At 35.6% G+C, this 23466-nt stretch overlaps 1 protein-coding gene across 1 annotated transcript; it reads right to left on the reverse strand.

Annotated features, from left to right (window-relative positions):
• Positions 1 to 5196: 5196 nt before the first annotated feature.
• LOC113772570 (IAA-alanine resistance protein 1-like) lies at positions 5197 to 15781 on the reverse strand. Its single transcript, XM_027317195.1, has 11 exons — positions 14886 to 15781; positions 11939 to 12022; positions 11791 to 11840; positions 11166 to 11217; positions 9356 to 9484; positions 8010 to 8290; positions 7134 to 7310; positions 6876 to 6983; positions 5935 to 6036; positions 5747 to 5791; positions 5197 to 5659 (listed from the first exon to the last, which is right to left on the reverse strand). Exons 1-11 carry the CDS (start codon positions 15253 to 15255, stop codon positions 5507 to 5509), a joined length of 1551 nt encoding a protein of 516 aa, XP_027172996.1. The 5' UTR covers positions 15256 to 15781; the 3' UTR covers positions 5197 to 5506.
• Between the last annotated feature and the right edge of the window lie 7685 nt (positions 15782 to 23466).

The raw sequence follows: 23466 nt of genomic DNA on the forward strand, positions 1-23466 counted from the left end.
CGAAGGTAAGAAAGACTAAGCACTAGTGAGAAACCTCCGCCGGTAATTGGTATCGCTACTACCACACGTCCTCTGCTGGAACTGGAAGCTGCAAAATCAGCCATAATCAGCCGTCAGCTGCCAAAACCCATGTTTAAGCTATAAAAGTTCATCTTGAGCAATTTACCAGTTCTTCCATTTCATGCATGATACAACTACCTTCTGCTCACAGTATAGCCTCTTAGTAAATGCAACGTGATATATAGATATTACCCAAGAGAATTGAAGTTAGTGATGACTTTTCAGCAGATTTCAAGTAAGTGCATTTAAGTCCGAAGAAAAAAAGAGCAAAATTTCTGTTGCGGTACAAATAGGTTTGGCTGTCATATTTCTTTTTTTTTTTTTCTTTTTACCCCGCTGCATTCCTACCCTCAATATCAGACACAAAATTCGAATCCTAAATCTGACAGTTGAAAAGACTTCAAGAGCCCTCCCTGACACTTGAATATGATCAGGTTTGGCAGCCACTTAATAGCATCATTGGATCTAAACCATCCCATAACTTCTAGGACAACTTGAAGGCCATACGAATCATGCTGTCATTATTTCTAGGACAACTTGATGGCCATACAAATCATCCAATTTGTGTTGTGGTTCAAATTAATATTTAGTTCCACAACAGATGTTTCTTACTTTTTTTTATCTTCCTAATATACCTGCACTAATTATGATAATAGCTTAACTATAGAGGACAAAATTGTCATTTTCAATAAACATGGTGAAATAATATAGTCTTACTCTCCTATCAAAATATGAATTCTTAATCTTGAATCTTAACATATCAAATTTGGCTGAATCAAAACCCAATCAAACTCTACAAGAACCAATTAAATCAGCATAACTGTCCCCGAACAATGGCATCAAAAAGAAAGAAAAAAGGTAATATTTAAAATGATCTTATCCGAAATACAATTTCATAGAGTCATACGAATAAAATAAATAGAGATACGGGACAATCCATGTTGACAATTGAAATCCACTTTCTTAGATGAAGTTATAAAGAGGCCACTTCCTCTGATATTGTTTATGATTTCAACTTACGATTTCTCCCTTGAGACAATAATAAAATGATTGGAAACAAAATGAATGCTTCCATAGTTATGATCCGAGAACACATTCCACTAAGTAAAAAATTTATGCCTTCACTATGAGAAACCTCGGCGGAGCATAATACTATGCCATGGCAGGACCAATACAACATCATTGCATTTTAATTTATTTTTAATTGAGTTTTGTTTATCGATTTGATAGGTATATATTTTATGCTTGACCATCTATGGGAGTTCAAGGGCTCCTGTTATGTATATTTAGAACAAAGTATTCCAATAGGAGTCAGCCATATAATCTAGTCTAAATTTGGCAATATAAGAGAAGTGATAAATCTATTGCTATATATTGCTAAGAGGTATAACATAGAAAAGAATTTATTGGTTAAGAGGTATTCATAGGGTAACTTAGGTATAATTTAAATATTTTAGCGAGTGCCCATTGGATACTCATTAGAAAAATCCTTCAAAAATTATTATTTTAATGAAATTGTTTAAGGCACACATTTTTATCTTCATTCATTGCTAAGTTAACCATGTGGTGGTCATAAACCAATGCATAGTAGCTCTATTCATCAATGTTGTCTTGGAAAAAATAATTAAGTGGTTAATTCATTAATATTATCCCTCTGTACAGCTAAAGCAAACAAGTAGGAAGTATTGATGTAGTTAAAATGACCGTATTCATAACTGTGTTCAAAGAGTTTCATGAAGATGGTCTAAAAAATGCAAAAAAAGAAAAACAAAAGATGGTACCATTTAATAATATCCCCAATATGTAAGTGATTGATCAGACATATGATTGTCTATGTATGCAGATATGTATTTGCCAAGAGTATTTGAGTTTAAATTGCTCTTTGTATTGGAGAAATATTTTTGTTTGGATAGCAGATTATTTGGCCAAATATATTTACTTACATCATCATTACAATTTCCAATACACCTTTTTATCTCACATACATCACATTACAAAAAGTGCTACAGTAAAAATATCTCAAATGATTTACAATCCAAACAAACCATTGTCCTTGAGTTACCTAAATTATAGCATTCTTTATCTATATAATCACGGGTAATTTATTATTATTTATGATAATTTAACAACAAATAACTTTCTTTGAGCTTATTTTCACCGTTGCAGACTATAGTTCAAGCAAAAGTTTCCATTTTACCTTAATTTTTAAAGTACAAGGCTATAGTTATTATCAATAACATATAGAAACGCTTCTCTTCAAAAAAAAAAAACATATAGAAGTGCTTTCCAATTTCAAAATGGAAACTAGGAGAAAAATGCCTCACATAACGTTATTATTGCAATTATTACCCTGCAGAAATTTGGGTAGAAGTTTTCTCAAGTTCATAGTGGATACAATTAGCAATTGCAGCTTAGAGAAGAAAAGATAATTGAAGATTTGTGTATGTGTTATTATCTAATTCTAATCTTAGATCTCAAAAAGTTTCTTAACATACCGCACCAGTAATTAGATCTGTCAATCGAGTTTTGTGAGGTAGATTTTGATAAGTCCGAACTTGGCTCACAAATTAATAGGGTTTCGGATTTCGAGCCCAAATTAGAAGGCTTAAGTTTAGCTCATATTTTACATGAGCATAGGGATCAAATCAAACTCCGCCCAAGCCCATAATTAAATACATAAGCCTTATATATGGGTCAGGCCTTAATCGGATTTAAGCCTAGAAAGGTTTACTTAATTTGAGTCTAATATTCAGGCCAAAGTTTTATCCGACTCAATTAAATATTAGGCTCAACAGGCTTTTTTTGGACCAGAGACAGTCCTATCAATAATAGGTTAAAAATTATTAAAGTTGGATATCATTATATATAAGTTTCCAATGATATTAAACGTATTGACTCTAAACAATTTACAGGACTAACAATAAGATAGTTATGGGTTCACATAAATAATTATACAGACTTAAGATCATCATGCCTGCCAAAAAAAAAATTTGGTTGAAAATTTTTTTAATTAGTTCCTAAAACCTAATATTTTTCCCCTTTAGAAGGTGGTCAGAATTGGAGATTAAATCTAAATTGACTCTTTTTTTTTGTGAGAGACATAAATTTAGCAATTTAAATATGAAATATGTTAAAATTCTTTTGGTAAAATATTAGGAATGTTTTGTGCTATTTTCTCTATGAGAAAAGAAAACACAAATGTTAGTTTAGATTCAATCTAATTAATTATATCCAACTCAAATAACTTCTATCTTATGGCAATTATTACTCATGCCCAATAAGAACACCTGCTTAATTACCAAAAAATTGTTAATTTGGTTCTTAAAATAATTTTCTTAATTGTATACATGCATCGCACGTGCTTTTTGTCAATATCCTAAATATATTAGTCTTTAGATCTAAATTTTTTTTGTGAAATTTTGATCATCAACGTCATAATATAGTACTTTTATGTTATTTATTTTCTTTAGCCAGTTACTTTTAAAAAGTTTATTAATGGAAAGGGACAGAAAGCATTCCAATGTAGTTAACATATATCTTAGGATCAAAAATTGAAATCATGAACCAAACATTTTTTTATAAACAAAGCAATATAGTTAAGATAGAAAAATAAACATACACGTAATTTGAATTCTTTGTATTCTTTTTATTGTTATTTTTGTCAATAATGAAGTATAAATGATCCATCATAACTTTTTTTTTTTGAACTTGTACATTCTAACAATTGAAATTTCATAGATAGAAATAATTGGACTTTTTCCATTTTCCTTTGCTTTTGTTCATATTTTTTAGCACAACCCAATGCAAAAAAAAGTAACAAGTCTACTTTTTTCATATGAGCGCAATTGTTTTGGTTTCAGTAGTAGTGTTTCTGATGATCATAGAATTGGAATGCGAATTGTGGCTAATTAACAATTTTAATCTCAATTTTTAGTATATTGGAGTGTTTTGTTTTTTGAATTGCTAGCTTTTAATCTATAACTACTACCATTTTTGTCAATTATTAGAATGCAATAAATCTATCTAATTACAATTGTCACTATAAATGAAATTTACTTAAGTTTAAAGCTTTTCATTTCATAACCGCTATCATTATTCACTGGTATTTCGATACAATAAATATATGTAATCATTAGAAAACAAGGGTATTTTGGACATCACTGAAAACAATAAGGATATTATTCTTCATTTTAAGATTACTCTTATTATCATTTTTGTTTTATCATTGGAGGTGACTTCTACAAGCGGGGTTGTATGGATTTGGTTTGGTCAATGCAATACAAATGAAGCATTATTATATCACTTTCGATAACAATGTTTGTCTTCCCTTGGACTTTAGTGATCAAAATTGGGATTCTAGTGATTTGGATGTTATCTTTGGTATCATTTGAATTGTATTTCCAACTTTTTGATTCATTTGCTATTCAATTTATGTCATTTTATGTATAATTTTCAGTTTTTTCAGTTTTTCTTATTTTGAGGGGTTGATATTAATGATAGTAATGGTTTGTATGATGCTATTTCAAATTTTCTTTTTCAATTGAATATTACTCTTTCAATTATAAATGTGTTAGAACTTTTTGTACATTGAAATTCCATTTGGTGCAACATGAAAAATTCTTCCCCTTCCAAATTTCATCGAGTAATGTGTCTTAAATCATTTCACTGTTTATAACTTATAGAAATGTTTCTTTCTTAATCAATATGATATGATGCAATATAGTGACCTTAACAATCAACCATTATTTTCTTCTAAACCACCCACAATTAAAATTATATGAAACTTTTAATCACAAATTATAAATGGCATAATTGAAATAACAAAAACTAAATTCACAATAATACTTACACTCCAAAGTACCAAAACTCATGGTACTTTTATACAGAGTATATAGATTTCTCCAAATAAGCTCTTGTCACTGAAAGTAGAGATTAAGGTAAAAAAGAACAGATGAAGTTACCTTTTCCTTTCCATGCGTTTCATTTGTAGTAGATCAAATCTAATGTGAAAGAATTTGTTGCTTTTAATTTTGGGAAACTGTGTTCTAAATCAACCACAGCATTGCTTTTGAACAAAAGTAAAATGTAAGGTCAAAGTATAGAGGCCCCTCATCGACCTAATCCCTGCTCACCCAGTAAACCAACGCCATGGTGCACTTCGTCAATAGTCATTCAGGAAGCCAGAGGACATGCATTTGCTAGGAGTGATTCTATTTCAAGATCTCTCCTTAGAACCTTCCAATCTAACAACTAAAATTACAGCAAACATGGATGAGCATTCATGTTATGTAGTCTTAGTCTATTTTGTGTCAATTTGACCTGCAACTAGATGGCAAAAACATCATGGAACATTGCTGCTGTATAGCATTTTCACTTGGATGGACTTGTTTTTAAACTCATAGTGTTACACTTGATTACAAAAATACAAATCACTAGTTTATAGAGGTCATTCAACAAGGGAGATCCATAAAGCTACAGCCATGCCTGTCATCAATGACAATAATTGGATAGTGGTATTTTTTAAGGTTGAGCTGCTGCTATTCATCTCTGCCAGAACTCCAGCAACAGCAATGTAGATAAATCCACCAGCTGTAAATCCCTGAGGAAGAAGAGATATGGAATAAATGGTTTTCCTAGAAATACTCAAAACCGAAACTAAAATTTTGTGTAAAGTAACCATTCTTACCTCTATCAAAGACGACTGCCCAGGATCTTGATCGAACATCAAAACCTGCAAGGAAACAGAATCGAGATTATATTGGTTAGTTAATTTTCATCACCACGAGTACAAAGCACAAATAGGAGAAGCTTGTTAAAGGACGAAACAGGAATAAAAGCAGACTATATTTATAAATAGTCCTGCTAAGAGTTTACCAATGCAGTTCCGGCTAGCGCCACCAGTGCAGAGAGGAAGTTAAAAAAGAGGGCCTTGGAGACAGAAAAACCAGATCTCACCAATATCCCAAAGTCACCTATCTGTGCAACATGAATATACAGACTGAAAACCTTTAGCAATGATAGAGGACTACTCGTAAGATATCAACAAAAGCCAGAGAGGTACAAAATAAGGGTTGAGATAAGATCAAAGTTGGCAGTTTCAACTGCTTCATATTCCTGTTTAACATGGAACTACAGCGAATGCGGTAGAATATTTTGTCAGCTTTCTTGTGCAATAAGAAATAGTTGATACTTGTTTTATCTAGAGAACAAACATATTCTACTCACGACTAATTCAACTAAAATACAACGTGCAAGATCATATGACTTGGTATAGCACTAGCACTAGAAAGCCAGACAAAGAATGACTAAATTCATTCTGGGGGTGGCTGGCTAATATTTGAGGAACGTAGGTAGGAGGGAGACAGGCAGACAATGAGCAGATAACATTATTGTAAAAGCAAGATGGAACTAAGTTGCAACTACGTTGATATCAAAATAGTCCATCCCTATATATAAGGCATAGTACTGATAGTCTGCTCGGGACAAGATTTAAAAGAAATAATGTCAAAGAGTAGGTAAACAAGTCTCAGCAAAATAATTTGGAAAAAAAAAAAGCAAATGTCAAAACACATTCTTCTTTTCCCCCATGACTTCACCTTCTTCAGCAAAAGATGCACACAACTTTTCTCCTTCTGAAAAAAAGATCCCTACGCAGAATTGGGGGTTATAGGCTTGGTTTTACCCCTACAATCAACATGAGTGATTGTTTTGTTGTAGGAAATGGAACTAAACTCATACCTCATCTAATTGTAAAGTGACAACAACCAGCACATCAGAAGCATGTACACACAGAGAGAGAGAGAGAGAGGTAAGACCTCTTGAGGGAGTTCATGTGCAAGCAGAAAGAGAGTTCTCGACCATCCTCCAACGGATCCATATAGCAGGAAAGCACTACCCAGAGCCATACCATCAGTAAAATTGTGCTGCACAATGACAGACATTATCTTTGAGAATGAAAAAATTTCATGGGCAAATGCTAAATGACAAAAAGCATCTAAAAATCTCCATGCTAGCCTTAAAATCAATATTAAATGAATACAGGCATCAAGAAGTAAAAAAAGTAAAAATCATACCACACCATCAGAAATAAGGTTCAGATAACCAAAGACAAGATTTGATGACGATTTAGCTTCTTCTTTGTCTTTCAATTTTATATTATTTTTGGAGCCATTAGCGACAACTAGGTTATTTTCATCTTCAGTAGCCCCTGCATTAGCTTTATCTTCAGCGTTACTTGTACCAATATTTCTCTGCAAGATCAAGCACAATAAACAACTAAAATTAGCCATGTCATAGGTATAAGATAGTTTGGAAATCATCATAACCATTGATGTGCAGGTCATATTGCTATGGAAAAGAAGCAGAAGATGCAAAAGAACAAGTACAGGGTATGACATCCCAATTGTCCCTTTAAGCAAAAAGTATTTACGAAATTGATAGTGAAAATTGTACTAAATTCTCCTTTGCAGCAAGAAAAAAAACTACCAAATTCACAAGATCCTTGTGGAGACAATTTATGTAGTGGTAACGAGTTTAATATGAACAGATGCAATATGGATGATGTTCCTTAGCTTGCTATGTTTTCTTAAGGTAGGCTCTCTGGTGGTTCTTAAGAGGAGAACAAGAAAATGCTTTACAAATATAAAGTCGTGACTGTGATAGCAGAGTTCTTGATTCAAGTGATACAACATATGAATTGTTCCCAATTCAATAAGGATCTGTGAGTCTTAACTAATCACAAAAAATATGATCATGAACTGCTCTACCATCTTTTCTGTTAGTGAAGTAAATCTTAACTTCCTCTAGACACAGTAGAAACTGAACATCATAAGGTTATCATAATACAGTTATAAAAAATAAGAAAAGACAAACGACCCAGACACAACAGCACCCAACTGAATCTTTGCCAGCTATCACACAAGCAAAAGAGTATCATGAATTTAACCTACCTTCCGGAGAACAGTATGTTCAATTTGCTTTTCCTCTCCAGCAAGATTATTGGAAGAACTTCCATCCAACGCTTTTTCCTCAGATGGCTTTTCAGTCGAAGTTCTATGTTTCTCATCTTCAGAAAACCCCTGAAGATCCTCAGAAGCATCATTTTCAGTTTTTAACTTCATAGTTTGTTTATGATGATGATGATGGCTATGACCCCACACATTACCAGCTCCAGATGAATCTTCAACATACCTCACAAGCTTCTCAACAAGAAGAAACAATATAATACCAGCTGCAACAACAGAGACATCATTATTGCTTTGAACTAGTGTTAAATTAAGCCCAGATCACCAGTATTAATAGTTTAAGAGGATAATAAGATATTTTAAGCAGTTGAGGAAGTCAACAATACAACTTCACGTGGCCCAATTCCCAGGTTTAAGAATTTTTCTTTGCTTGGTTTAAAAAAAAAAAAAAAACTCTTTCCCATTTAGAAGGAAATTTTACACTGTACTATGATTTTTGTGGTGTCATGTTATTTGTAATGCTGATGAAAATCAAATAATCACTCACAAAGCATTGAAAAGTCAAAACAGTTTTTTCCCCCTAATAGATTTTGATGGTCTGAAGAACCAAAAGCTACATCCAAAAAGGCCAGCTCATAATATCTTTGTGTAAGTCCAGAGAAATTCAGCATTTGAGAAAGCGAACCATGACCCATAATTCATGTACAGCGAGTCTTGGAGACAATAAGGATGTCGTCACCCAAATACTGCATTTTGGAAATCTGAACGCTCCATAAAGTCACAGAAGAAATGTGGATTAGTCAATACAAGACCCAAGTGATTTTCATATTATGTAAAGCACCACCATCAAATAGTGGTAGCTAGAGGCAAGTCTCCCAACCCAAATGGAACAAATTACAAGACTACTATTGTTTAAGGTAATGATCAGATAGATGAATCTCTCAATCCTATCCTCAATCAGAACATATTTTGCAAGATAACTGCCACAAGAAAGTACTCTTCTTGAGGTAATACCATTTCATACTAAGATTTCAACTCCATTGCATATTTACTTTAACTAAAAATTTAACACAACTTAATCATCTTTTTCCTCTTCTCTTTTCGAGCAAGAACATCTTTATGTGACAAGCAAACAAAAGTTAAATGCCAGAAATCTCATTTCCTAACAAGTCATGCATTTGAAAATAAAATCAGAAATTTTGGACGTTTTGAATCAAATCCAAGTGAAAACAGAAGCAATATGAGCTATGCAAATGCATACTTCAAAATGGCACAATGTATATATAACCTCAGTAAGTCAGTAGTCTCTGTTTCACATGTTCCTCACTTACCCAAAATGGACAATCCAACAGAAAGATCCTTCAGCGAATGTGCATGTGATTGAAAATGCTCATGTCCAGAATGAACATGAGCATGAGCATGGTCCAAATGATGATCATGAGAATGAGAATGTTCACCACCTACAAAAATATGACTTAAAAGTTCAGTACCTGATTTAAACCACAATAATCCACAAGTACTTCACATTTGGAAATTCAAGAAGCTTCAAAAGATTGAGTTTAGCCATCATCGAGCAACGAATAAAAGCAGAAAGAAATTATTTCTATCGGCCTAACAATAGGAGGAACAAAACTTTTTGGTCCTAGGCCCGTTTCTCCAATCAATTGAAGTGAAAGGCAGATATAGTGCATCTTTAAGATGTCAAGATTTACTTCAGTGATGGAAATTTTAAACGTGCTGTACTTGGCAAATCACAGTTCGCAAATCTCCTACTCAGACTGGATTTCACAAAGGCTACAACAGGTAACCAAACACTTAATTGCAGCCCACGCAAATCATCTTGTGTTCAAACAAGGTCTTCTACTCAACACTGACATTTACATGTGAATTCATAAACCATGGGACTACTAGAAACACAGTTTCACTAACTAAAAAAATTATGTTTTGAGCCAAATAATTAACAATCAAAATCTTTGCCCAAGTATTTGTTGATCCTGAAACCAAAAAAAGTGTCACAGATTTCTACTAGAAAACTTTCCATGCTGAAGCCACCATTCAAACTTAAAACAGCCACTCAGCAACTAGAAAAGCATGCAAACCTCTCTGTTTGTGTGTTCAATGTGTGCCTTTTGCAGTTTTATTTATTTATTTATTTATTTTTCTGTATCCGTCAAAAACCCCAGAAGCAGTGTGGGAAATTGTCACTACCTTATTTAATTCACTTAACCCATATACATGGTTGTTTGCAAGGTAAGATATACAGATCCATGAAATATAAAATTTCCTGCATCTAAAAGCACTCCCCCCCCTCCCAACTCTTCTTTTACATTATTACATATTTTCCTACTCTTTCATTTTCTTGGCCTCAGTTTTGCCATTACCCAAGTCAACCAATTCTTTCAATGTCCATGGGAGATTTCCAATCATAAGCAATGCTCTGTATCTTCAATATACTTCCACCGCTATCCTGCAGTATAAAGCACTTGAAAAGTTTTTATTGTAAATAACTTTGTTTTCCAGCTATAAACTCAGGAATTCTAGATCAATGACACATAAATCCTCAACTGAGTGACAAAAGCTTTAAGACAAGTTTTCAAAGTCACATAAAACACAGAGATTGTTCTAATCTAGAAAATATGAAAGGGAGTTAACTGATAGGGTGGATATTATTCAATGACATTGTGCAGAAGATCCAGGCATCATGTTCATCTGCAATTTGGAAGAGGAGGGAGATGAGGATGAAAGGGATGAGACAACAACCTATAAGAATGCTCAGGCTGAAGATATAGAAGGTAAGATGATTTTCCACAAACTGGCAGTTTACTGTGAGAGTGAACAGCTGTAAACTAATTTTAAATTGAAAAAAAAACTGGGAATTTTTATACAATGGTCGAACATGAGGCTAAAATACACACACTATTCACCCTGAAGAAACAATTAACAACAAAAAGAAAAAGGTGCGCACAACTGGACACCAGCCACTTGTACAAACAATAATCTCCCCCTCTTATGGCCTGGCCAGGCCAAATCACAAACTTCTAGGCTTTCTCCAGGTACTAAAGTGAGCGCTCATCTGGAAAGGAGCAAAGTCCCCATACACAATGTGTAGAAAAAGTAAGTACAAAATACTGATGGAATTACCAAAAGCATGAGGTAATTGGTGAAGAAAAGCATCTCCCAACATAGCTCCAGCCTGCAGGTGCAAAGCCATACACAAGAATAAATTATGTATCAACTTAATGAAAAATCTACAGATAAGTGTCTCAAATCATCAATAATAGCAATACCCATAGTAACTAGCACATACTAACTCGGAACCTTCAGTTATTTGAAGATTTAAGCAAAAAAGGGGTTACAATCTTACAATGTCAGCCTGAACAGGATTTGCTGAAGGCTAAAGAAATGCAACATATATTAACCTATATAAAAAAAAGCAACTTATATTATCCCTCCAAATTAGCTAGACCACAAACAAAAGCATTTTTGTGATGACTGGACTTGGATATCATCATACTCCTCAAACAGAAGAACCATAACTACAGCTTTAAGATAATTGAGATTCCTAAACTTAATTCTCAAATCAAGATTCTGGGGAAAGATATACAACAATGATAACTAATTTATTTGCCATAAAACCATACTTAATGAGGTCAAAACGAGAAACAGCTGAGCAACTAGAAGGCTAAAAAATCAACGGCAAAAAGCAAATTTATGTTCTTTAAAGTACAAAATTGTCAGACTAGAAGGAAGGTGTAAAGAATCCAACCCCAAATAGAGCCAACGAGTCAACGGCCACTTTTGATGGCTTTCCTTGTGCTGCATGAGTGGCAAATTCAAGTATTCTGTTATCAGCAAAAAGGATATAGCCAAAAGAGATAAAAATAATGGAGCAGTACAAAATTCAAGCTACTTACTAAACAATATAGGCAAAATAATCAGGCAAATAAGAGAAGCCAAGCTCACCAAAAGTGAGCAGCCCATTGCGTGAATCCAAAGGCCTGCCCAGGAATCCAAAGAAATAAAACAGATTGAGCCTGTATTAGGAACTATCTTATATGTATTTAAGAAAAAAAAAATTAGAAACGCCCTGAACATGAAAGATGAAAAGCCCACATTAGTTGTAATCAACATAACCACAAGACCACGCACTACTATTTCAGGAACGTGATGACCACCACCACAGAACAAAGGCAGCAAATTAGTTAAGAAGTAACACCTTGGTCAAATTTTTTAGTTGAACAATCCAGACATATTCTGCTAACAGGGTAATGAATGCACAAGGCCACATAAGCACTGATGTGAGAGCTGCCAAAGAATCCTACACATTATGTGCTGAGCAATAGCCAGAACAGAAGCAGCCCACCAAATAATTTTTCAATCAAAAGAATCATTCTCAAATGCAAAGGAGCTGAAAGTAAATGATAAATACATCCACCAACCAAAAAGAAAAAATCTTAACTTAAACTCTAGTCCAAGCAAACAAATGATAGGCCTAGAGATGTCAAAATCACAAAAATTGCCGCATCAAACAAGTTAGCTGATATTTTTTTTAAAATCCAGAGCAACAACAAAGATTGCAACAAAAATCCTCTTGCCTGAACAGTCTATATGAGCAACCTTCAGAGTAATTTAAATGCCATATGAATTGCTAACATTTTCTTTTCCACCTAAATTCTTTGGTGAACTAACACCACACCGTAGTTATCGCGAAATTTCTCAATTAACATGTAGTCAGCATATAAAAAAAACAATTCCTCAGCTATCAATTTATCAACAAAAACACAATTGATAAAACAGATTCTAGGAATTAAACCATGAAGCCATGAAGCAGGTCATATCTCGAAACAACTTTCTAATTAACTCTAAATTAACATGAAGCTAAAATCACTTGAGTCAAACAGTGCTTCGCCGAGACATTATAAACCACCTAAATGTGCTTAAGGAATCCAAATTAACCAAAAGCCTCAAAAAGTACAAGAAGGGAGCTATAATGATTCTGGAGACAATTTAGGTCAATTGAGTCATTGCTTTTAGGGATCCCCTTTGAGCACCTGTTAAGCCTAAAAAGATGCCTACCCACAGCATTCCAAGTTGCCACATATTATAACAAACTTTTGAATGAATTACAAATAAGTTCATAACAGCCCCACCAACTTCAGTTGTGTTTGTAGGTGAGGTGCTTCAAGAAGCACTAGGAAGCTTATTTCTCTTGGGGAACTGCAGCTACGACCACAACATATGTTGACGTCCTTTTTAAGTAGGACAAAGTAATTTTGCCATCTTTCTCTTTTTCAGTGGCATAACTTTACTTCGGCATTCATTTTTATGTGGAAAAATGCACAGTGCAAGTTATACCAGGCACTTAAGTTCACACCTATAAGCTACTCCAAGCAAAGTAGTGCAGTACAAGACAAATTTCTTGACAACCATACAAGAAAGACAAACACAAAAATAAGCAGAACAAAAGTAAACAGCAAGAGAAAACCTTTACATGTATCAGTTAATTCAATCTGTACCAGAGGAGCAGGAGCTTCAGTAACAATAATCACAAGTAATACAAGATCATAGAGAAAGCTATTACTTGACCATAGAAACTAAATATGACAAAACAAAAGAGCATCCATAGGAGATAAGGCTCAAATAAACCAAATTAGTCTCTTGGCAGGTGCACATGAAGGCCCTAACCAAGAGGCTCTAGAATATGGACCCAATCAATAAAAGTTTTCCTCCCCTTTTCATAGCAATGCCAGCCGAAACTAAGAAAACCCAAAACCATCAAGTCTAATATTTACAATGCATCCTAAGGTTATATATTAGAGCAACATTCAGACAGCCTTTGCAGCATAGAATCTATTTTCGACCTGTTTGGCAACCAGTCTAGAACAGCTTTTGGAGTGACAAAATGCTTTTGTCAAATGTAACCCTTGATTCTCAAGAATCCTGTTTGACAAAAGCAACAGACCCTTACCTCTATTTTTGACAGTGTTATGGCTCCATGGATGGTCCAATACTAAACAAACAAGCATCACCTCCAGATGGAAGCAGGTTTTCTCTGATGAGTAGTTTTGAACCATCTGCTAGGGCTTTGCAGCCCAAAAGCTAATCTTTTTACCTATCCGGCAACCTGCCACAGAAAGACATCTCAGGTGCCAAAATGCTAAAATCCCACATTTTTTCAACACGACAGATAAATCTCAATAATTGCGTCTGACCATCTTCATGCCAAACTGAACCCAAAATACCCTAAGCCCTGTTTCAGGCATCCTTTGCACCTCAAATGCTGATAAATGTTACCTATTAAGCAACCTGTCATAGAACTGCCAAAATGCTATAATACCACCTTTTGTCAAACACAACAGCCAATTCTCAAGAATTGCGTCGTGTGAAAGCCATACCAAAATGGCCCTAAAATACCCTACACCCTATTCAGGACATTGTTTGCAGGCCAAAAAGCAATCTTTTGCCTACTTGGCAACCTGCCTTAGCACAGTAGCTCTGTTGCCGACATCCTAAAAGTCCCAGGTTTTGTCAAGTGTCACCCCTAATTTTTTCCCCTATTTCTCTTCCTGTCTCAAAGTCAAAACATAGTTTCTGCTGCCAAAATGCTAAATATCCCCTCTTCTGTCAAACGGGACCCCAAATTCTTGAAAATTTAAACCAACAAATGCTACGCCCAAATGGCCTTAAATCAAGAAAAATAGTAAATTCATCCTCAAATGCAGAACGATAAGCATTATATTCACCAAAAAACAATTAAAGGGAAAATGACAAAAACAATCGAAATAAGAGAGAGAGAGAGAGAGAGAGAGAGAGAGAGAGAGAGAGAGCAATGCCGCTACAATGGTAGTAGAAGAAACTTACCAAGCCCAGAAAGTTCCTCATCTCCAGCAGCTATACCATGATGATGATGGTGATGGTGATGGTGGTCCCCACCTCCGAATCCGTACAATTTCAAATCCTCCTCTTCCGCCAACTCCTCCGGCAACTTCCGCCTCCCCTTTACCTCACCTCCCACGTCATCATGACGTCCGTGATGATGGTCTCCCTCATTATGATGGTGATGGTGATGGCCATGGCCACAATGATGGTGGTCATCATGGTCATGCGGTGAGTGTACATGGAAATCTTCATGGGCCGCCGTTACACCCAATCCATAAATCATCAAAACAGCAAAAAAGACTCCAACTTTCAACAGCAAATTTTGGATCCAAAGTTCAATTAAACTTTCCATTTTCTTGCTCTTTTTTTCCTTTTTCTTCCCCCCTCCAATTTTGGGTGAAATAAAAGGTATGTTCTGAGATTGTCGGTTTTGAAGAAGTAGCAGCACTAGCAGGGGGAGTTGACTGAAATGGAAAGTTGGGCTTTAAGAAAAATTAAGGGCGTGTTTGGAGGATTGCAATTTAAGAAGAGCGGTTTTTGCAGGTGCCTTCAATGGTGATGAAACAAACGATACAGAAAAAGAGTATAATGATTCCTACAATGATGCCAAATGTAACTACATCCATTCTAACCAAAAATTCATAATTTTCGTTACACACAAATTATTATACTGAAATGCTTCTAAAATTCTAATTAGTGGGTGCTTTTTAAATTAGGACAATTAAAACAACTAAAATAAAAAAAAATTATAATTTGAGAAAAGGCCGTCATATGTGCAAAGGTGGAAGCTTTTTTGTATAAACGGTGATGCTAAGGATTGTGAGGGGATAAGAGGTGTAAGTTTGCTTGTTGGAAGTGTGGAAATAAGAAAGGGATGTGTTGATGAGTTGGTGGAAGATTGCAGTGGATAATAGTAGCAAGTTGGTGAAGTGGAGGATTCATGATTAATCATGGTGTGAAATGTGGAATTGAGGGTAGACTTTTTGAGGGCTGGTTTAATATTTCTTCTTTGGGCCTGTTTGGAATCTAAGGTTTTGGAAGTTTATCTAAAAGTTTACTGTAGTGCACTGTAGAAGTTTTTGAAAAAATTTTGTAGAAATTTTTGTAAGGTGAAAAACTTTTTTTTCCTTTTCTTTTTTTTCTTTCTTTTTCTCTTTCTCTTTCTCTTTCTCTTTCTTTTTCTTTTTCTTTCTTTCCATTTTCTTTTCTTCTTCTTCTTCTTCTTCCCCCTCCCCCTTCCCCGTTACCTCCGCCACCCCCAACAGCAACTCAACCAATGCCACCTCCCGCCACCCCTCTCCTCCCTTTCCCCTTCTCCTCCCCTCCCCGCCACCACCTCTGCCCCTTCCCCCTCTGCCCCGCCACCCCCGCCTCCCCTGTTACCCTTCCCGCTTCTCACCATCTTTCTTTTCTTTTTTTTTTTTTCACAGAGAGGTGGGGAAGGAAATGGGGGAGACGCAGAGAGAAAAAAAAAACAAGAGGGGAGGATGGCAGGGGAGGAAGAGGGGGAGAGGGAAAAAAGGGGGAAAAAAAAAGAGTAGACCGGCACCGGCACCGGAAATCGGCGCCGGAGCCGGCGCTGGAGCCGGCGACGGAGGTGGTGGTGGGGGAGAAAGAAGAAGAAAAGGGGAAGGGAAATTTTTTTTGTTGTGTTTTGGATATTTTAAGTGTGTAGGTTAAAAATTTTGATAAGTTTTTAGGGTTCCTATAGCACAAGTTATTAAAAAACTAGTATAATAAAAATTTGGTAAAAAACAGACCTTCCAACACAGGCCCTTTATTTAAGTAACAAACAGCATGTGGTGGTTAAGACTAGTATTTTGTTCGTATCTTAGTACGGTCTATGTTTTTATTTATTATGTATTTGTGTAAGTATGACTAATTTAAATAGAAAAAATTTAACAGTGATTCCACATGTTGATTTATATTAATTTTAGAAAATTGATGTATTTTAAATGTTTAATTATTATACTAATTTTTAAAAACTTCTTTACATACTTTTACTATAGTATAATAGTATTCGTTATTAAGTTTCAAAAAAAAAAATTGTATTCGTTAGATATTGTAACGCATGTCAAAAAAATAGATAGATATTCCCTTTTTTAGATATTCTTTTACATAATTAAATTCTTTTAATGAGCATAAACTTAGAATTACATATCCACACTTAATTAAGTATTAAAGATCCAGCAATTTATTTTCTTCATTAACAAATATCAATTTCCAACAATAATGAATGATGTAACAGTTAAAAAAAAATTTTACACTAAATTAATTTACATGGATAAAAAAAATTATAGGGTTGATTGCATTTACCTCTTTTGAGATTTGATCAAAATACAAATTAAATCCTGAGGTTTGGCCATATTATGCCATTGCCTTATTGATAATGATGTCAGGGCCCAGCAAACATAACTTATGGAATGACACTAATGTCCTCTGCTTGCTAGATTATATTTAAAGTGAAATACTAAACTCAAGATTTGTTCACACATAAATCATATGAACAAAAATAAGGAATAGCATCCATGGCTTGTTTCCCTCAACACCTTTCTTTCTCAACAAGTTCCATTATTCTTTTCCGTTCTTTATCGTCTTCTCCATTACACATAGATGCACAACAGGAAATTAACAAATCAATTTAAAAGATTCAATTCTTCATTTTCTATTTTTGGTCAAACAATAAGGTGGTTTGTTTGTGATGTTATCTAGAATTGTTGTTTCTATAATTTTAATAGAGATGCAAAAGTCTCTGGCGGAGGTGGCCATTTAGAGGCTAATAATAGGCGGTCTAAAATCAATTGTAATGTTGAGGGATTTGGAAACAATATATTCAATGCAAAAATTCATCCTGACAATAAACATGGATCAAAAAAGAATTGGGTGCTCTATGTCTGTTGCAAAGCGATTGTTTGTCTATTGCATGCAGTTGGGTTTGAAAAAGAGAAAAGATGGAAGAGAATTGGGTCTAGGGTTGGGGTTCATTAGGGAATTTTGAAAAATCAATTCATACTGATTGATTAATCACTTAACGGTCAACGTGTGTGAAGTAACAGCAGATGTCTATGGGCTATAGATTTATCAAGACGAGAGACCTTTTAGTAATATGGTTAAACATAGTTGAGAGGTCAAAATCGTACAAACGCAATAGTTTAGGGTTGTCTAGAAAGTTTCCTCTTTTAATTTTCAAACTATCACTCTATTATTTGGATTAATCTTTCCTTAATATAAAATTGTACAATAGTTACTCTTGTAACTAGAAGAAACGGTGTGAGTTTGAATAATGATACCATACAGTTTCCAATTTCTTGGTTTGTTCATTCAACCAACTAGAGAGCATTAGGCGGCCACATATGGTTTTTCTTAGAGACAGGTGACAATCATGTTATCATACAAGGGAAATCAACATTTTCTTCTATTATTATGATGAAAATAACTTTTTATAATAAAAACAATGATGATTTCAAATGACATGATGGGATTCATACTAGTTAGTTTAAACTATCAAGATGTGCATAAGCCTACAATTAGAAGAAATTATAGTCTAGTAGTTCACAACCTATGACAATGTCTGGAGAAAGAAAGAGCTAGCTAGTGATGGCTAATAGCTAGGTATAGAGATTAAATTGGAACCCAAAAAAAAAATCCCTGACCGAGTATAGATACTGCTCATTCTAGGAGTTGAAGTTAGAATTACATCTCATGCCATAGTTTTAAGAAGCCTAGTGAGTTGCAAACTAGGTAGAGAACTTCCTGAAGGAAAATTCTTTTGTTTTCATCTCATTGATTCTGAAGAAAACCGAAAATGACTTTGTTCATGATACTAGGGAGTTTGATAATTAAATGCAGGAGCTAGATATAGTTGTTTTACAAAACCTCCATCATCTACAAGTAGATACTCTATATCCTGTAGAAGTGCATTTGATCAGCCTGCATGAAGCATATATGACACTGCCCGCAAGAGATATATCATCTAGTAAAGACACTATTGAGGTCCAACCATACCTCACCGACTTCATCAATCCAGTATTTATCTGCACTAAATAGCTAATCTCTGTGCCTAATCCAAATGGTTTTTGTATATTCGCATTATGATACCGCGCTTTGAATAAGTTTTCGATCAAATGCAAGTGGAGGTGCAAGTGATCAATTGATTTATGCATGTTAGGATCGAAAACAACCTAAGAGGGGAGTGAATTAGGTAGTTTAAAAACTGACCAAGTTGTGAGTCACTTTTTGAGTACTTGCCCTCTTTTTCTAAAGGGCAAAAAACCTCAGCGGCCACTAAACTATTGGTCAGATCATGTTTTGGCCATCAAACTATTTTTCGTCAGTAATTGGCCACTAAACAACTTAATCAGTAAATCCGTGACCATTTAGTCAATAATTGCTCTTAATCTGTGAAATTAGCAGTACACGTGGCAAAAGTGCCGGGTAATTTTTAGTGGATTAGACAGTAAAGCAAGATGGGAGGTTTTAAGTGGCCGCCATTTTGATTGCTTTGCTTGGGCTATGGTGGGGAAGGACTTCCACACCAGAAAAATTTTGGAAGATTTGCTGTTGCAACATGTCTGCCGAGCCAAGGATGATATGGCCCAATTTTCAGATTTGGACTTGGCTTAGAAGCTTTACTAGTTCCTACAGTCCAAGAGATTCTTGATTGTTTTGGATGATGTCTGCTATGCCGATGCTTGGGAGTGCCTCCGCATTGCACTTTTGTCTCGAGAACCAACCACCAGCAGAGTGCTGCTTACCACTCGGGATGTCGGAGTTGCAGACAAGATTGCTTCTTCATCAGCCGACGACAAAGGATTCGTTCACCGGCTGAGATTTCTTAACCCAGACGAAGGCTGGGAGCTTCTCCGCAAGATGGCTTTCAGAGCTCACTCTTCTTCTGGTAAAGGCATCATTTCCAGAAAAAATCTTACCTCTCCTGGGCAGACCACATATCTTCTTGCTGGGTTCCAATTTGTCCATGAGGTCTTCATCGTTGCTGTTAATTTGCAGAAGCATCTAGGTTTAGCGGAGCGCCTCGACATTCTTGTCTTCTTCTTCGGCTTCTTGGATTTGTGGCTGAAGATTTGGGGCTCCCAATTGAGTCCCTATTTTTTCCTCCATATAATTTTCCATTCGGTGATTGTTTGAGGAAAGAAATTAAAAGGAGAATACGGTCGCATAGTTGTTAGATAAAATTACCCTCGTATTTTATCACGTGTACTGTTAATTTCTCAAATTAAGAGCAATTATCAATCAAATGGTCACGAATTTACTGATTAAGTTGTTTAATGGTCAATTATTGACAAAAAATAGTTTGATGGTCAAAACATGATCCGACCAATAGTTTAGTGGCCGCTGAGGTTTTTTGCCCTTTTCTAAAAGACCACACAATGGAGCAATTGATGAGAAAACACAAGTGCTTGTGAGTAGAAGATATGGGTAATTTATATATCAAGACAGTAAGTAAAAGAGATAGAGTATCAAACCAAATACCAAACTCCTCTTGAGTTTGAATTTCACTTTATAGAGCAAGCTTCTTCAAATTGATCAACTTACAACCAATCTTTTGTGTACAAAGGAAGGATCACTTCTTCCTTGTCTAAAGCCACACTTGGTCAAGTAAGAAAGTTTTACTATCACTCGGATAACCCTCACAAAACTATACTATTGAAATAATTGAATCACACTAGAAAAGCTTATCGAAAATTACACAACTAAGAGTACAAATTTTCTTTGAAAAATATTTTCACAATAAAATCACTCTAAATCTCATGTAGCCTCAATGTGCAAAGTTACTTTAAAGTGGTTGACTTTGTTCTATTTATATGGGACCAAAAAATTCCTCAATTAATGCTTCCAATGGATAGAAGGCAGTTGAAGAGTCAACTAGCCGTTGGTAGTGTCGGACGTCCGGTAGACCAACTTTTTGCATCCGAACGTCGGCAGTGAGCTCAAGAAATTTTCTTGAATTATTTCGGACGTCCGGTACCTTCAATATATGCGTCCGAAGGTAGGAGGTGAAATTGAAAATTCTTCAATTCTTTTCAGACGTCCGGTGCCTCCAAGGCTTTGCGTCCGAAGTGTCGCAACGCTTGTCGGACGTCCGGTGCTCTGATGATGTGCATCCGATCGAGGTCAGTGAGCTTAGAGGGAATGACTCAATATCTTCGGACATCCGAGGGTGAAATTCTTCATGCGTCCAAAGTTACGCAAAGGTTGTCGGACGTCAGATCCAGTCTTCTTGTGCGTTCGATAGCAGTTTCAGCATCCTTTGTGCTTAATCTTTGAACCTGTTTTGCTCCATTTCTGAAAGGGTCTATTGAGAGAACATTAGTAACATCCATTTATTTTGTAATCATCAAAAGTTACGGATTGAGATAAACAATCTCCCCCTTTTTGATGATATAAAACAATGGATTGAGGAAAATAATTGGGGCACAACTCCCCCTTCCTTGATGCATCCAAGGAGTGGATACTAATAATGTCCTCTCATATATAGATTACTGGACACTCCCCTTGAGTGGACACTCCCCCTTAGAATAACTCCCCCTCACGTATAGATTGTATATCCATTTCTCCCCCTTTTTGTCATCATTGAATCAACCAGAATTCAGTATCCGATACACATCATCAATATTACCAGCAATATTAGAAGCCAAAACTATCAACAATTATTAGCAATACTATCAACATTTATCAGCAAAACCAGAAGTCAAAACACAGCATCATCAATATTGGCAATTGTCAACGGCAATCATTCATCCAGTCAATATCAGAAATCAGAGGTCAGACTGAATTAAGCAACATTCATCCAAAAATCAGGGATAATCCACAAAAGCAACATTCATTCGAAACATAAAAGATAACCAAATAGTTTTACAGACCAGCAGAGGAAGGGAAATAGAATTCTACACATGAAATGTTTAAAATGCAAGAGATGCCAAAAGCCTATTATGAACTACCATCCTAGTCATGAAGTGCATTTACCTAGAAGTGCCTAAATGGTGATTTTGGACGATCCAGGCCTCCTCCTTACTAGGCGAAACTGAGCAGGATCCACTTCTTCCTCTTCAGTGTCCTCATCATCATCCTCTTCAGTTTCTTCTTTAGTTGCTGGAGCCTTTCCCTTGTCCTGTGGTTGAGATCTGGAGGCACGGTACTCTGAAGTAGTTTCAATAGTTGGTTCAGTTCTAAGCTCCTTTTGTGTGCATTCTCATTGTCTTGAGGAATGAGAGGCACAAGCAGATTCCTTTTGTCAATGAAGGTGACTTGTTGTTCGGATGACATGGTCATCATCAGACCATCTTCAAGAAGTAGGATGTATTGTTTGAGATCCTCAAGCAAAGAAATGACCTCAGAGTTGGATGAAGAGGACTTAGTGGCTGACTTTCTAGGATGTGTGACGGCCCCACCTCCTCCTAAGGCAAACCAAAGGGTCAACGGACCGCCTGCCCAACTCTCGCCAGAACTACCGATCAAATCATCAAGAAAACGAATCATCAGAAAGCGCTAAGGACCGCGGCTGCGTCAAAATCCGACCAAATTTTTTTTCTTTCTCGTTCAAGTTTCCCACTCGCTCGTTTTTTCCCAATGGATACAAGAAAGTTCACATAGCTATAGAAACGTACAGTCTCAAACGAATACACGTGAAACACTTAATCAAACACTTATTTACATATGAACATCAGAGTTTTCAACCAGTTAACTTGAAGTACAAATCATAGCAGTCATACTTATATAAACTACATTTAGGATTTGCCAGTACAGAAGAGCCTAATCAAAGGAAACGTCTAGAATTGGCTCAACTCTTATCTTCAAAATCATAGCTCTCAAAATATTAAACCCTGTAAGGAAGACAAAGATAATGGGAACGTGATGAGTTTACGTTCAATGAGGTACTACAAGTACAAGTAGTAAAGAATTATGGCATTTCACTTTTAAGGCACATATACACAACATATAAGGAAATGAACAAACACCTCAGATAGAAAGGATACAGGTGGCTCTCAAGAGCCAAATTTTCGTTGCAGTACTTGATCCACCCTCGTTGACTCTCTGTCAACATTTAGAGAACATACATGACCGTAGACCCCACTTGTCAACAAATTCCGTCCACCTAACATGCCCCTTGTCGGGCCCAAACACCACATACAGAACAGAAGTGGTATTACTCGAGTATACCGAAAATTCAGAGTCTCCAATACCCAAAGATTTCTCAGAAACAGACTACCGTGGTTCGTTATCTAGTCGACCAGACCCTTGCCGGCTCGACTCGAATAACTAGCCATAGGTTTTGAATTCAGAGGCCACAGAAGGTCATTGGATACAAACCTCCAAACGACATCAAATAGATACAGATACAGATATAGATAACAAATTAAAACATATACAGGAACCAAAACAGACAGATAAGAGAAACGAGTGTGATAAAGTACACTCTCGTTTTATACAGAACATACAAAAGTCACAGATAATCAGATTGCAAGTTGCCAGTACAAATAAGCCAGATAGATAAATCAGATAAACAACAAATTAGGGGAGTAGTACATTCACCAGTTCAAGTAAT

The sequence above is a fragment of the Coffea eugenioides genome, chromosome 5, assembly GCF_003713205.1.
Source record: "Coffea eugenioides isolate CCC68of chromosome 5, Ceug_1.0, whole genome shotgun sequence".
NCBI lineage: Eukaryota > Viridiplantae > Streptophyta > Magnoliopsida > Gentianales > Rubiaceae > Coffea > Coffea eugenioides.

Bases quoted from the DNA above. Each gene is read 5' to 3' on its own strand.
- LOC113772570 (XM_027317195.1), bottom strand. From the start codon at position 15,255: ATGGAAAGTTTAATTGAACTTTGGATCCAAAATTTGCTGTTGAAAGTT. The intron at 9,485-11,165 runs GTAATTCCATCA...ATATTTTTGTAG, and splicing joins CCAATTACCTCATGCTTTTG to GTGGTGAACATTCTCATTCT. The intron at 7,311-8,009 runs GTAGGTTAAATT...TTGATCTTGCAG, and splicing joins AACATACTGTTCTCCGGAAG to AGAAATATTGGTACAAGTAA.